Source organism: Phascolarctos cinereus, unplaced genomic scaffold, assembly GCF_003287225.1.
Source record: "Phascolarctos cinereus isolate Bilbo 61053 unplaced genomic scaffold, phaCin_HiC Scaffold_4;HRSCAF=312, whole genome shotgun sequence".
NCBI classification, from domain to species: Eukaryota; Metazoa; Chordata; class Mammalia; order Diprotodontia; family Phascolarctidae; genus Phascolarctos; species Phascolarctos cinereus.
This window is the reverse complement of record NW_027555847.1, coordinates 440,539,960-440,556,157: the sequence shown is the minus strand read 5'-3', so window position 1 is coordinate 440,556,157 and position 16,198 is coordinate 440,539,960. Positions and strand designations below refer to the sequence as shown.

The window sequence follows — 16,198 nt, the reverse complement described above, 5'->3', positions numbered from 1 at the left end:
AAAAAGTTACTCAAAGAGTAATCTTCATTCATGTGGAAAGTTCATTTTCTAAGAAAACTAGATAAACAAGACATTACTATACTTGCTTTTCACAAACTACGATTGCTTGAGGAGAAAATGGACATTCTAAAGGTTTCTTTTAATGGAAATTATACTTAAATTATGATATAAAGATTTTCTTTTTGTACACATGAAAAAAAGGTAGAAGTCTGAACAAGTGTAAAGTAGATATTAATTACCCTATATTATCATCTGTCTCCAAAAGGAAGTATGGGCTGAAAAAGGGGAATAAGGAAGAGATAAAGTAGGGTCATGAAATCAATTACTGGCTATTCATGAATGGACCATAAATAATATGTGTTATATTCTCTATCTCCCAAACAGACTCAGTTCTATAAAAAGTTCTGTTGCAAAACCCAAGACCAACAATGATGACAATACATGTAAGTAATGAAATGGGGGTGATGGGAATGGGAAGGGAAGAAAAATAATAGATATAAAGATAATAGAGACTTTTCCCATAAATGGCAAGGAGAAATCAGCGGATTTCACTTATACTCACCTTAATAGATATACCTGAAAACCATAAGGTAAAAAGAGAACTCAATGAAATTAAGTCACGGTCCCATTTGATAACTTATACTTCTCTGAATTTTTACCCTTTTAAAGCGTACCAGTGCTAAAGTAATCTAGAGGACTACATAAATGAATAAATGTTGTGTTTTTCAGAACATCTAATTCTAATGTTCTGTTGATCAGGACCAATGATTCAACTGGGAGCACCCTCTAAATAAGCTCCTTGCTGTTTCTGTAGCTCTGCAATTGTTTCACAACTTAATGTCTTGTAAAGTTAACTGGGACACAAAGAGATTCTCTAGCCAGTATATGCAACAGGTATGACTCAAACCTAGGGCTCCTGAGTCCACAGCCAGCTCTTTATCTACTACAGTTTTTCATCATTCTCACCTACAAGTATAAAGCTGTTTTATTTAAATTTTCTCTACATTCAAAGCATGTTTGTCAAACCCCTTCCTAGTTCTTAGACTCTGAGACTGTTAACAGTGTCCTTATCAACAGAATTGAAACCACACATTAGAAAATTTGGCAATTGAGATTTTAAAGAACATAGTCTCCTAGAGAAAATAAACTGCCCAATTTATGGCTGGATTTGAATATCATAATCAATTCTTAATGAACAGAATACTGAACTTGGAGCCATGAGACACCTAAGGTCTTTGGCCACTAACTAGATAATCTTAGATCAGTGGTGGGGAATCCCCTTAATAAAAGGATTTGTTCTGTAAAACTTAGACTCAGTGAAAAGGCCACACCTGAGGACCTCGAGGGCCACATGTGACCCCAAGGCTGAAGTCTATACCCTTGTCTTAGTCAATTACCTGCTATGCTTGTTTTTTTTATTTGAAAAAGAAGTGTTCTGGATCTTAGCCAGCTCTAAAGATTGCATGATTCAACATAAATAACAACATAAATAACTAATATTTAGGCTTCTGAATCATCAAACAAGGTTAGAAAGTAACAGAAAACCCTGTTTCTCAATTACCACAAAATTAAGAAAACGGCTATGCAGAGAAGGCATGGATTTAAATTTAGAAGCCATTTTGCCACAAGTTTAACTATTACTGAAAAAAAAAATCAGGCATCATGTTGTCATTATTCAGAAAATGAGATGGAAAGAGTGTCACAGTCTTAGTAAAGAAGAACATACCTAAATTATATTTATTAATGGAACAGAAATATTTTTGCTCCAAACAAAATACTATTATTAATAATGATTAAACTGACACACTTAAAATCACTGGAATACTGATTAAAAGTACATGGAAAAACCATATTTTAAAAAATTTAAGTACTTACTTCATTACAGGACCCTTTCCAGTATGTTTCTTGTGAATTGTTGTGTGTTGTAAAACATCTAAGGAAAAAAAAACCAAAAACTCATCAGTAACCTAAGACACTAAATGCTCCTTCAATGACCGATGACAGGAAGAAGAGATAAAGATTATACCAGTTAGATGGTGAAGAGGACAGGGCAACCCCATTTTCTAAGTATGATGCTCTATTATGCTCAATATAATAACACTGGACATTCCTAAGTTTAAAATTTCTGGGAAAAATTAGCATTCATGTACTCTAAACCCAACTAAAAAACAGTAAAAGGAAGATGTCATGAGAAAGCAAATGAAGATTTCTAGAGGCAAAATGGTATTGTGGAAAAAGGGCCAGTCAAGAAAAGATTTGTGTTCAAATCTTGCCTTTGACACATAGGTGACAACTGACAAACCACAAACTCAACCTCAGTTTCTTCCTATGTAAAATAGGGACACTACTACACATAGTTCTTAATTATGGTTGTTTAAACGCTCAAATAAGAGAACATGAAAAACACACTGCAAACCCTGAAGCCCTATATAAATGTTAACTATTATGGCTTTTTTCTGCTTTTCTTCATATCCTCCTCTGCTAACCTAAATTCAATGCTCAAACTAATTTCCTTTATAAGCTCTCAAATTTTCAACATTTGGCAATCAATCTTTTGAACCAGAGGCATTAAATTTATGTTTGTCGTTCCAAAACATTTCTGCCAATGAATAAGACAAGCTTCTTTTTCTTTACCCACCTTCCTCCTGACTTGAAGCTTCAGAACTATCCTCCTTTAAGTGTTCTGGTATTTTAGATGCCTTTAAAGAAGACTGCAAATTACCTGTAGGAAATAACCAATTCCATGAAACGTTCTAAGAAAATTAGAAATTTTAAAAAAGAAACTAGGTTTCTATAGACATAGAAAACTAGAAATTATTCATGGGTGACAGATACATAGAAACAGAAAGTAAGAATAAAAGATAAAATAAATTTCTGCTGGTGATAACAATCATTTGAAAATGGACTATGTTATCTTGGAGCTTAATACTGTGCACATAGCTGGTTTAAAAATGCTTCTTTGCCCCCAGGTAAAACAAAACACAATAATTTCAAAAGCAAAATTAATTTGCTGATAATTTAAGGAGTGGGGCATGGTAGTTAAAGTTCTGGACATGGAGCCAAGAGATGGGTCTAAACTCTGCCTGACACATTCGCTGTGCAAGCATCAACAAGTTACTGGAGCTCTCTGCATCTCAGTGTCTACATACACCTTCTCAACTAGTGATACCACTAGGAGTGAGTAAAAAAAGGTCAAAGACAGAGAAAGGACCCATATGTGCAAAAATATTTAATGCAACACTTTTTGTTTTAGCAAATAACCAGAAACAAAATGAATGCCCATCGATTGGGGAATGGCTGGACAAAAGATAATAGAATAATGTGGTAGAACATTACTATGGTGTAAGAAATGACAAGGAACCCACAAGGTGTGGTGGACAGAGGTCTGGCGTTCACTTCAGGAAGATATGGTCAGGTGTTGACTCTGACATACACTGGATATGTATCCAGGGGTAAGTCATTTAACCTCTACTCTAGGGAACTCCAGGAAAGACTCTAAGTTAGCAGAGAAGACACTGACTTTCACTGGCAAAGGGAATTTTCACACCAAGGGGTTCTCTATACCACTGAAATAACTCCCTGTGAAATAATAATACAGATTCAGAGAAACCTGGGAAGATTCAAAGTAACTGATACATAGTGAAAAGAGTAGAACCAGGAGAACAGCGATGGCAGCATCTTTTCTACCCCTTTATAGAAAACTGATACGACAGAAGCACAGAATGAGACACATTTTCTGAAGCTAATTTTCAGTTACCAATATGCTGATTTGTTTTGCTACACTATGAAAATTTGTTACAAAGGAAGGTTGGGGGAGGTTAGAAGGTAGTGGTAAAAAAAAAAATAAAGAAAACAGCATTAACAAAATATTGTAAAAGTACAATAAATACACAGAAATTAACATACATAGCAGGTCAGAAAAGGATATAAATAGGGCAATTTTATTACTATGTTGGAAAATTTAATACAGATTCTTAAAAAAACTATGGAAGCAAAGTTCAGTTTCTACAATTCTCATTCTTGTTTATTGTATAATGAAATGTTTGTGTTTGCTGATAATTAAGTTTGTATAAAAATTAAAGTGACTTAGTTTACTACCTTAATATAATTCTTGGATTTAACATTACAAAACAGGGGGCTCTGCTTCTGTCTATAGAAATTCAAATATGTGAAAAATTGTTTCACCAACTGCCTACAACCTACTGTCTCTACCAATCTGTTCCAATTTAACTATGCTTTACCTACTAAATCCTAGGAAACTAAGACCAAAAGTCATTCCCCAATATTTAAGTGGTCAAAAGATAGGAATGGTTCTCAAAAGAACTACAATGTATTAACAACCACAGAAAAGAATGGTCCAAATCATTAATAATGAGAATTAAAATTAAAACTTTGAAGTTTTACTTCATACCCTACAAATTGGCAAAGATGACAAAGGATAGGAAGAGACAATAGGCACAATGGTGCATCGCTGGTAGAATTATGAATTAGCACAACCATTCTGGAAAGCAATTTGAATATTTGGAATTTGGAAAGCAAATAAAGTGACTAAAATGTACACACTCTTCTTATTTGTGGTTGGTTGGTTTGTTTGGTTGGTTTTTTTGGTGAGGCAATGGGGATTAACTGACGTGCCCAGAGTCACACAGCTAGTTAAGTGTTACGTGTCTGAGGCCGGATTTGAACTCAGGTCCTCCTGAATCTAGGGCCAGTGTTCTATCCACTGAACTACCTAGCTGCCCCAAATGTATATACTCTTTAACTCAGATATTCCATTTCCAGGCTTATACTTCCAAGGAGGCCACTGATAAGAAAGCCCCTATATTCATTAAAATATTTATAGCAGCACTTTTTGGGATAGCAAAAAACTGGAAACAAAGTATATGCCCATCAATTAAGGACTACTACTGTGTTCTAAGAAATGATGTGATGAATAAAAAGAAGGATGCAAAGATCTACCTGAAGTGATGAGAAATAAGCAGAGCTGAGAAAACAATGATACACAATGACTATGACAATGTAAATGTTAAGGAATCATGCACAGATGCACCCACACACAAAATCAAAAGTGTATGTTGCAAAATTATAAAGACCAAGCATGGCCTGAAAGAAGACATATGAGAAGACATTTCCACACCTTTGCAGAGGTGGGAGGTCCACAAGTACAACACAATACACATATTTCTAGGCTTTTTTTGGATGAACTAATCGGTTATGCAGATTTTTTTCCTCTTTATTTGTCCTAAAAATATTATTTGTTATATAGGATGTTTTTCTGGAAGGAATATGTGAAGGGATACTGGGGAAGTCTATGGTGACATATACATATATATATGTACTTTGAAACCAAGATAGACTGTGAAAATTACTCAAGATTTTGACTGTCTTGTAATATTCCTTCCATTTCTTTTTTTTGTCATCATACACACTATTCATCTAGTTCTGCTTATTATTTGCGTCTTTGCATCAGTTCATGGAAACCTAATGTTTTTCTGAATTCTTCATATTTGTTATTTCTTACTGCACAATAATACTTAATTTTATTCACATAAACTTTTTTCCGGCCCAACACCCACTTTGTTTGTAGATTTTTGCCTTTTTACATTTTATACAAAATGTAACACCAAGAGTCATTTTGGTATGTATTGAATCTTCTGGGTTTTTTTTTTTAAACTTTCTTGGCATATACATGCAACAGGGGAGTACATACGGGGAAGTAGGAAAGAGAAGGGAATAAGCATTTATATACCACCTACTACACCCTAGGCACTGTACTAAGTGCTTTACAATCATTATCTCACTGGATCCTCACAACAACCCTGAGAGGTAGGTGCTGTTATTATGCCCATTTAAAGTTGGGGAAAATGAGGCACAGAGGTTAAAGTGACTCATTCAGGGTCACACATAGGAAGGCAGATACAGGAAGGAAGTAAACAAGAATTTATTAAGTACTTACCGTGTGCCAGACACATAAATAGTTTAGTCATTTTTCTCACATAATTCTAAAATTATTTTCTGTAACTACTGGATCAGTTTGTAGTTGGACTGATAGCGTAGCATGCCTGTCTCCTTAACACCCCTCCAACCTTAACAAGTTATTTTTTGTAACGTCTGCCAATTTTCTGGGTGCAAAGCTTTTCTAAAAATTACATTTCTTTTATTATTTGTGATTTCAAGTATTCAGGAAGCATTTATTAAAAAAACAAGCACTCTGCTAACCATTACAGAAAAAAAAAAGGTGCTTTCAAATATTTTTTTCTTGTAGGGGAGATGTGACAAATTAGCAATAACCATAATATAAAATAAATAAGTGTGTAAGTGGTACAAATAGTGTGTGTGTGTGTGTGTGTGTGTGTGTGTGTGTGTGTGTGTGTGTGTGAGAGAGAGAGAGAGAGAGAGAGAGAGAGAGAGAGAGAGAGAAAGAGAGAGAAAGAGAAAGGGGGGGGAGAGACAGAGAGAGAGAGGGGCTGGCAACGGGGGAGGAAAAGGGAGAACACCATTCCCAACAAAGGGAAAAAATGGGCCTTAAATGGAGTAAATGGGAGGTAATCTTAGAAGGAAAAGTCTCCTGTATAAGGTTAAATTTAAACTCAATCTTGAAGAAAGCTAGAAAAACTGAGAGGCAGGTGAGGAAGGAGAGCATTCCAGCCACAGGGGCTGGCAGTACAAAGGCAGAGAGTTAGGAGATGGAGCATTCTGTGAGGAATAACAAGTAGGCCAGTATGTCTGGATTACTCAGTGTGGAAAGGAATGTGTGCTGAGCACTGTGAAAAGTAGAAATTTGAAGCAGAAGTAGAATGCAGACAATCTTTTCTAGGAGTTTGTCTAAGGAAGGGAGAGGACAATAAGAGAAAAGCTTGAGGGAAACTTTTTTTTTAAGGATAGAGAAGGCCTCTGCTTATAAGGAAAGATTAGGCAGCAGAGAAGAAACCAATTCATAATGAAAAAACTGAAGATCAGAAGGGGTGAGCGTTGGAAATGGCTAGTCAATGATGAGGACAGGCTCTCCAAAGGTGATCAGATAAAGAACACGAGTAGAAGGAATGATCTTGGCCAGAAGGACGCCCCCCATCTTCCTCAGAGACTAAAACAAATGAAGAAATGGAGGATGATGAATTGTTCTTCAGGAAGGAGAGGGAACTTACTACAAATGCTCTCAACTAAAGTCAGAGACTTTAGTGTAGCAGTATGTGAGAGGGGCTGGGATTTGAATCCTCCTTTCTTGGATTCAGAGAAAAAGAAAAAACAAGAGGAGTTGGAGTTAGGGTAAGGGTTCTCGTGCTACTTGTGGCCTCTACATAGTTGGTTGTTATTCAATAGTCACAAAGGGCTGAAGCCCTATGATGTCTCCTCAAATAATATTAATGGTCACAAGGCATTAAGACTTCAAATGAACAGGTAAGGCTCTGATAACTGGAATTCATTTGGGAAACAATGATATCAAGAATCCCAAATTTCATGCTAAAGCAGGTAAGGTGTTGATGATCCAAGCTCAAAAGAAAGGCTGTGTCGTTCATAATAAATATGGAATTTTTTTATACAGACACTTTATTTTCTAATTTCTATCACAAAAAGAGGATGATACATCTTGCAACTATACTTCAGTAAAGCTCTGGGTGAGTCCTTTGTAAACTAAAGGGCTATATAAATGCATATTGTTATTCTTCTACTACAGTCCTTCTCTGATGCTTCATGGTAATATGGAGGTGATCTTGAGTCCTGAAGGTTAGATGAGCACTGTTTAAGTTCTAGCAGAAGCTACACCAAGCTAAAAAAGCTTCAAGAAGCCCAGGGAGGGACTGTAAGGGTTTCGAATGGATTCATTTGAAGACCAACCTAAGTTCAGAAAGACTCATCACTAAAGGGATGACCACTAAGAAATTTTTTTCCCCACTCACAATAAATCACAAAGGCTTTCTATCAAAGTAAAAGGAAGATGGGAAGTAGAGGGAAGTTATTAGTAGAGGGAAGGATGCATGGATGAAATCATAATTCATGTAAGCAAAACAATGGATGGAGGAGATAGGGAAGAAGGAATCAAGGGCCTTCTGGAGGTAACATTTGCATTGGATTTTAAAAGAAAGATATAAACTAAACACGCACATCAAACTGAACCTCAAACATAAGCTTCTTTATGATAATTTATGATCTGTGGCATCAACATTCATCTAGTCTCCCATGTTCAAAAGTGGTTTCTTGCCTTTTATATAGTTATCAAATATTATAGATTCCATCTCTACAACATTTCTTGCCTAGATCTCCTCTCTGTTCTAAATGGCAGTACACAGTGTAGGCCTAAATTAACTCCCCACTCCTCACTGCAATACCCTAATAACAGGGGTTCCTAACCATATTTTAATCAGACTGATGCCAGAATAATCTTTCTTATGCATAGGTATGGCCATGCCACTCCTTGGCTCAAAAACCTTCAGCAGCTCCAGATTGCTTCTGAGTTAAGTTGAAAGTGCCCTACCTAGTGTTCTAGGACCCTTACAACTAAGTCCTATACTACTCTCATCTTAGTCAGATTTGACAGTTCTTTTTCCCTTGAATGCACACTTTATTCATGTGCCATTGTACCTATGATCAAGTTGTTTCTCAAGCCTGAAATGCCCCTCAGCTCTGGTGTTTTTGCCTTCTGAATACCTATTTATTTTTTAATGTCCAAATGTCACCTCCTTCTCTGACCACTGTGGGGGGGCTGTTGTAACCTTTTGTATTAATTTACTCTTGTCCATTATAGTTCTCTAATTTGGTCTCAAATGCCCTTCTCAGATTGTGCCTCTAGCACCTAGCAGAAGGCTCTGCAAATAGATGAAGTTTAGTAAATAGCTGCTGTATTATACTGGTTGGAGAGCTATGGTGGTGGGAATTTCAAGTATAGAGAACAGGTGGTAAAGCAAGGCAAAGGTAGAAAGTCTGTAACTTAAAGGCAATGTAATACAGGGTAAGTTACCTTCTGGGCCACTATCATAGTCTATAAAATTAAAGAGAATTAGATTAAAACTCTAAAGTCCCTTTAAGCTCTTAAATCCTAAAAACTGAAGGTATATATGAGGCATTATAAATAGCTTACCTTGACAAAATGCCTTATAGCTAACGGGTATTCAACAAATGCCAATTCAATTAAATGAATATAAATCTAATATTGAAAGAATGTTTGTAAATACACACTGTCTAAAACTGAAGATGGGTTGGGCTATTCCGAAAGTTCTTCATTTCAGACACAGTTTAAATTTTTCACAAAAAACCAAACCATTCAATTTCCAAATTTAATTTCAATACTTTGTACTTGATGCCAAATTTTAGGACAATGCGTATCTTCTCATAATTTCTTTGTAGGAGATTTTGGTCAATAGAAGCAAGGACTAAGGGTTGGGTAAGAATATTTAAAGGTGAATGAGTAATTATGTTTGTTTAGAGTAATGTGTTTAATAACCAAGAAATAAAATTATGTCCCCTTTTACTGCAGCAATGTTTGAAGCCAACAGCAAACACCTTTGTTCTTGTCTCAAGTTTACTGATAAAATAGCTGCTAAAACATAACTATTACAAAGAAAGAAGAGTATAGAAAAAGAAGCAAATTACATCAACAGATGCAATATCATCTAAGGCAACCTATGTATGAAAAAAGATCATAAAATCAAGTGGAGCAGGATAGCTTTTACTCTTTATCGAAGTCATAAAATTAACCAGTAATGTAACACCCTACTCTCTAATATTAATGCTAGCAGAAGAGAAGAAAATTCGAGAAGACAACAGATTTTAACTACTATTACTATGGAAAAGTGTTACTAATGAAAAAAAGTACCTCAAATATTTTTTAAAATGTATTTTTTTTTCATTGTAAATCAGCACTTTAAGAGGCAGGACTACACACACAGATTTGGGGAATATTTACATTAGGGTTTACATTCGCTGCTAAATCTTTGTTTCAAAAACTGAATGTTAGTATGAAGTATTACTCACTACTAATTATAATTTATTTTGTGATAAAAGCACTTTAATATTTTGCAAATATCAAAAAAGATCACTGACACTTGATTACACTCTAAAGTAACTGTAAATCTAATGAGAATGTAGAATAAAGTAAAATGAAGAGACAAACTTTAAAAGGAAACATAATAAAAGCAAATATTCTTACTGAGACTGTGCAAAGATTCTGATGATATGGACTGAAAGAAGTTGTGCACTTTTTGACTCTGTAGAAAAGCTTGCGATGAAGCTGAAAATAGCTGCCTGCATATAAAAAGAGAACAGAATTACTTATTTTGTGTACAATAAATTACATTATCAACACTTTATAAATAAAAAACAAATAAAATACAAGTTTATTACACAAACACGAAAGCAGACTTAGAACTAGATACTTGCTCTAACTGAGGTCAACCCAATGAAGGCAATGGGTTGGAACAGTTTCCATAATATACTAAAGGATTTAAATTTTTCTGTAAAATTTGATGCTAAATTTTAAAGTTTGATATATTTACAGATCAGAAATGAAGCTAAGAAGAAAAGTGATCATTCACAAAGATAATTGAAAAATATCTTAATGTTATGATGGACCATATGCATGAATCAGCAGTTCATTCTTACACTGCATTATGTTAACATTTATATAAAGAATATACATTAATTAATAATCTCATCACTGTGCAACTCTATAATTGCAGCTGCTAAAACTAACATGATATGTGTAATGAGCAAATGAAAGAATAAATGCAAAATAAGGGCTATGCAGGAAAGAAACTGAAACTGTTTATCTGAGCAGAAATAAGACAAGTGCTTCTTTTTTAAAGCAATTGGGGTTAAGTGACTTGCCCAGGGTCACACAGCTAGTAAGTGTCAAGTGTTTGGTCTGAGACGGGATTTGAACTCAGGTCCTCCTGACTTCAGGGCCAGTGCTCTATTGCCCTCACCACCTCGCTGTCCTACAAGTACATTTTTTTACTAATCCTGCTCTCTGCCTTTGAAAATTATTTTCCCTGTGTCATCAGAAGCTTTAAGTTTTCAGAACTGCATGAAATTTGTCTTGTCACAATATGAATACAGACGGGTCACAGAAAGTAGAATTTTATGAAAAGTAATATCAAAAATTGTGGAATAAAAGTAACAAAAGTTCAAAACGACACAAAAAACAACTGAATGAACTAATAATTTAGCATGAATTACAGGAAAGTAACATTCCATTTACAAACCTACGTATAAACATTTATTTTAAACATGGTAATATGTACTAAAATTTTATTGTATCCAACTATCCTGAGTGTAATCTTTTAATCAACTGTGACATAGTCAAGGATCTTAAATATGCAACCTTCCCCTCAGTAAATACTTCATATAGGACAAAATTAAAGATTTCACAAAAACAAAACAAAACAAAACCTTACATATTCTGATGAGTAGATAGCTCAGAATCAGTATGTTAAACATAATGAAAAAATAAAAGTTGATTTTCTTTTAATCCAGGAAGGAATATATCTAAAATATCCTTAACACAAATAGCCCTTTTTAAGGAGCTACAGAGAAACAGCTTGTTTTAGTTACCAATACTAGTGTTTATCATGATAATCTGCTACCTTGAGTAACAATTATGCTAAAAGGGCTATTTCAGAAAGCTTATTACCTTAGGATTGGCTCTAGGTCAGGGTGTCTCCGTTCTTCTCTCTTCTGAGACCCCTGATTTAGTGCTCGCAAAATTGTCTTGTCAAAAGTTTCTGAAGACAGTTCCTTTGGAAGCTAGATAAATAAATAATGAATTTCTCACATGTTAAAAAAAAGATGTAAGGCTTTTTGTAATAACTCTAAATATCAAGAAAAACCATTCTTGCCCATGACTCATCCAAAAGCAATTTCTACTCTAATTATTCATAACTGACATAGTAAACAATAAATAATCAATGTAGTCAGTATGTTTACTATTTTGAAGTGATATATAACCAGATTTTTGTGTTTTATGGGCATACCTGAAAGTGAAAAAAAGCATATATTTCAACATTCAGTTGATGATGTAAAAGCTCAACATATAAGAATATCTCAGGACTCCAAGTACAAGAGTGACTCAGATGTGCCTTTTTTAAAAAAAAAATTTAACATTCTTTTTTTTCTTAAATTTTGAGTTCCCTAATTCTCTTGCTCCCTCCTCTCCCCCACCCACTGAGAAGATAAGCAATGTGAGATCAATTATACATGTGAAGTCATGCAAAACATACTTCTATGCCATCTGCTTCCCCCCTCCCCACCCAGCAAGAAAAATAAAGTGAAAAAAATCCCATTTCAATCTGCACTCAGACTTGATCAGTTTTCTTTCTAGAAGTGGATAGCATTTTTCATCCTAAGTACTTCAGAATTGTCTTAGATTATTGTACTGACCACAGTAGCCAAGGCTTTCACAGTTGAACTATTACTGTGTATGATGTTCTCCTGGTTCTGCTCACTTCACTTTGTATCAGTTCATGTAAGTGGAAGTAGGTGTCTTAATGACATAGCACTAATATGGTGGGATCCAGTATATTGTCTGGGAAAAGTACATGATTTTCCATTATTTGCATTTTCCACAAAATGCTTAAAATACCCAAATTATATAACTTTAATCTCTAATGCTCAGACAGTATTCTGGACAATGAAGTTATTGCTGCCTTTAGTGTTGTCATTTCTTGATTTCTACTTACTCTCTTCATTTTTTTGAGAATGAGGTCATATCACTATTTCCATGTTTTGGTAATTCGGGCATTTCATATTACTGAAAATAATCCTAAGTTGATTTAAAATTCTTAGTTTGATTGGCATATAATTATGTATAGTTGGTTCTGAGAATTCATTCTATTGAGGATATGCTAGACAGGTAGCACAGTAGATAGAATGCTGGGACCGGAGTCAGGAAAACCTCAAGTTCAAATAAGGCTTCCTGTACCATACTGAGTGGTACAGGACAAATCACTTAACCCCCATTTGTCTCAGTTTTCTCATCTACATAATGAGGATAATAATAGCACCTACCTTCCAGAATTGTTGTGAGGATCAAATAAAATAGCAATTGCTAAAGTACCTGGCATAGAGTAAGCACTGTATAAATGTTAGCTATTATCTTTTTTTTTTAGCAATGTGATTTTCTCATCTCTTTTTCCTCATGTAGCTAAAAGTTTATCAATTTTATTATCATTTTCGGAGACTGAGGCTTTTGTTTTTGTTAATCATTCCTACAGAAATTCTGTTTTCCATTTTCTTTTTAATATCTCTAATTTCCAAGATATTTTTTGTTTATTTTGGTTTTACTGGATGATTTAATTTCAGTTTTTCAAATTACATATTAAATTCTTTAATCCTCTAAATTCCCAGATAAAACTTTCCTGATAACTGCTTTAGTTGCATCCTGTCACATCATTATCAATCTTTTTCACAATTATTATTTCTGAGTTGTTCTTTGACCCAATTACTGTGTAGGATATCATTAAGTCTCCACCTAGGTCTAACTGCTTTTGTTCCTTATATTAATTCCCATTTTTACTGAGTTGTAGTTTATAAAGGATGTGTATACACATACACACACACACACACTGTTAAAATACTTGTACTTTTATACATTTATTTATCCCTTTTCATTATCAATCCCAGGTAACAATCAGCATTGGGAGGTCTAAATTATTATTTTTTTATTTATTTGAGGTCTAATTTTTTAAATGCAATTGGGATTAAATGACTTGCCCAGGGTCACACAGCTAGTTAAGTGTCAAGTGTTTGTCTGAAGACAGATTTGAACTCCGGTTCTCCTGACTTCAGGGCTGGTGCTCTATCCACTGTGCCACCTAGCTGCCCCTTGAGGTCTAAAATTTTGCTGAGCATTTCAGAAAACATAAAAAGAGCATTTACTATAATTATTTACTGGGTAGTTTAAAAAATATATTTGTGATATGAAATTAGTTGTAAAGCTCCAATGTTAACCAAAACAGTCTTTCAGAAGAGAATTGTGTATTAGATGTTACTTAGTATATTATATATACTTCCTGTGGAAACACATAGTATTTTTTAAAAGCTTAGAAATTTACATGACTGAATAAATGAAATATGACAAAATATCCAGGACTGAAGGAAACCTGATAAAGCAACTTTACCTTAGCACAATTAAAATTATTTAGGAGATTTAGGATGAAAGGAGAGAGAGTAGTAAAATCATGCTGTTACAGGGTCTCACTCAAAATTTAATTGTACTTCAACTTCTGTATAAAAATAGAGCATAAATTTTAATCAGAAGGAAAGAGAGAGAACAACCAAACAGATCGAAAGGAACAAAAGTAGTCCCTGAATCGTGTATAGAAAAACTACAACAGAAGCCAAGAAATACTTCTCCCCTACTCTCTGGGACTAACAGTTTATTATTCTGAAGTTTGCAGCCTCTGCTCTCTACTGCTTCCCAACAGTGAAGGAAAAAATGAGGTTAAGTAATGTCAAATTAATTGCTACTGAAAATGGAAAATTTTTCTGACATCATTTTTGCTCCTGGGAATATACCTGACAATTTGGTATGCTTAAGAAATCTGCACTAACAAAGACTAAAGTACTTACGGGTCTATAACTCTTCTTAAAGTTTCCCATTTTCCCAAACCAAGTTCACAGAAGACCAGTCACTGGAGCTTCTACTTATTGAAGGAAGCTGTTTTAAAATTAATAACCAATCCATCCCCATTCAGCACCTCTATGTTACTGAGGTCAATGGATATCAGATGAAAGGGGAAGTCTCTTTCCTTTGTAAAATTTTGTGGGGTGGGGGGTGTAGATCTATTGGTCCCTGTCACTGTCTATATTGTCCCTGTCTGCACATGGATAGGGCAAAATGGTGGAAGCCACAGACAGACTAAATTGATACTTACAACAAATTTAACACTAAACCTATTGAATTATAAGGGGATATTTTGTAAAATTCTATTCCTCAAACTCTCAATGACATATCATCTCAGCCTTTTGAGTATTCCTTCCAGAGATAAGCACCACAATCTGTCTATTCCTGGTCAACCTCTGCCAATTCTCTATTGTTTTTCATAGAGATTTAATTTTTTACATTTCCCCAAAATGACCATTTACAAAGAAAATGACAAAATTCATATGTAGTAATAATAAACAGCCAAGGAAAATTTGAGAAAATAATGAAAACAAGCAGCAATTAAGGGGGCTTGGCATTGCCAAATCACAAATTATATCAAAACTATCTGCTGAATCATTTTTTAAGAAGTAGATCACTGGAATAGATTAGATATACAAGATTTCAAAGCAAATATGTACATCAGTCTTGTTTTAAATAAACCCAAGAACACACGGAACGAGAGTGGAGGAGTGGGGGGTGGTCCTTTATTCAACAATTCTTAGAGAACTGTATAGAAGTTTAATACAAAAAATATTTGGATCTACATCTTATACCATGTACCACAAAAAACAAATAAGATGAATATTTTTTTAAATCATAATAAAAATGTTCTGGATGATAGGTTCTCTCATAACTATGGATAAATGGTGCATTTGTAACCAAGTAGGGCAGATCATTAAAGACAAAACAGATTAATTTGAATATATAAAAATAAAAAACTTTTACATAAAAATAAGCAGAGAGAAAAAGTAGCAAAAAGAGTAAAAACACAGAGAAAACACATAGGAAATGGCTGACACTACAAGCCAACAGAGAAGTGACTGATGATTACAAACTCACAGTTCTTGGAAGGAGAAATACAAACTATTCTTTCAACATCTATCTAAAGAAGTGCTCAAAATCACTAATAACTAGAAAAAAATTAAAACAACTCTTGAGTTATCACTTGGGTCCATTAAGTTGGCAAAGACAAAAAGCAACTAGGTGGCACAGTGTAGAGAAGTGCTCGATCTGAAATCAAGAGTTCAAATCCAGTCTCAGAGACTTAGTAGCTTTGTGATCCTGGGCAAATCACAACCAGTTTGCCTCAGTTTTCTCATTTGTGAAATGAGAATAACAATAGCACTCACCTCACATGGTTGTTGTGCGGATAAAATGTGATATCTGTAAATAACTTTGTACTTTACTCTTAAAGTATTACATAAATGCTGGTTATGATTATGATTACTGTATAAAAAAATTTAGTGCTGCAACAACAGGCACAAAAATACACTTCTGGCCAAGCAATAAACTGGTCTAATCCCTTAGGAAACCACCTGGAATCTCTAAAGAAAAGTTACT

General features: G+C 34.4%; 1 protein-coding gene across 1 annotated transcript in view; it reads right to left on the bottom strand.

Moving 5' to 3' along the window:
- The window catches only part of ZCCHC2 (zinc finger CCHC-type containing 2), an 87,787-nt gene that overhangs the window by 30,208 nt on the left and 41,381 nt on the right, over positions 1-16,198 (bottom strand). Inside the window, 4 exon segments of the mRNA XM_020995701.2 lie at positions 1,876-1,933; positions 2,639-2,722; positions 10,145-10,239; positions 11,627-11,739. Of these exon segments, the coding sequence (XP_020851360.1) occupies positions 1,876-1,933; positions 2,639-2,722; positions 10,145-10,239; positions 11,627-11,739 (350 nt within the window).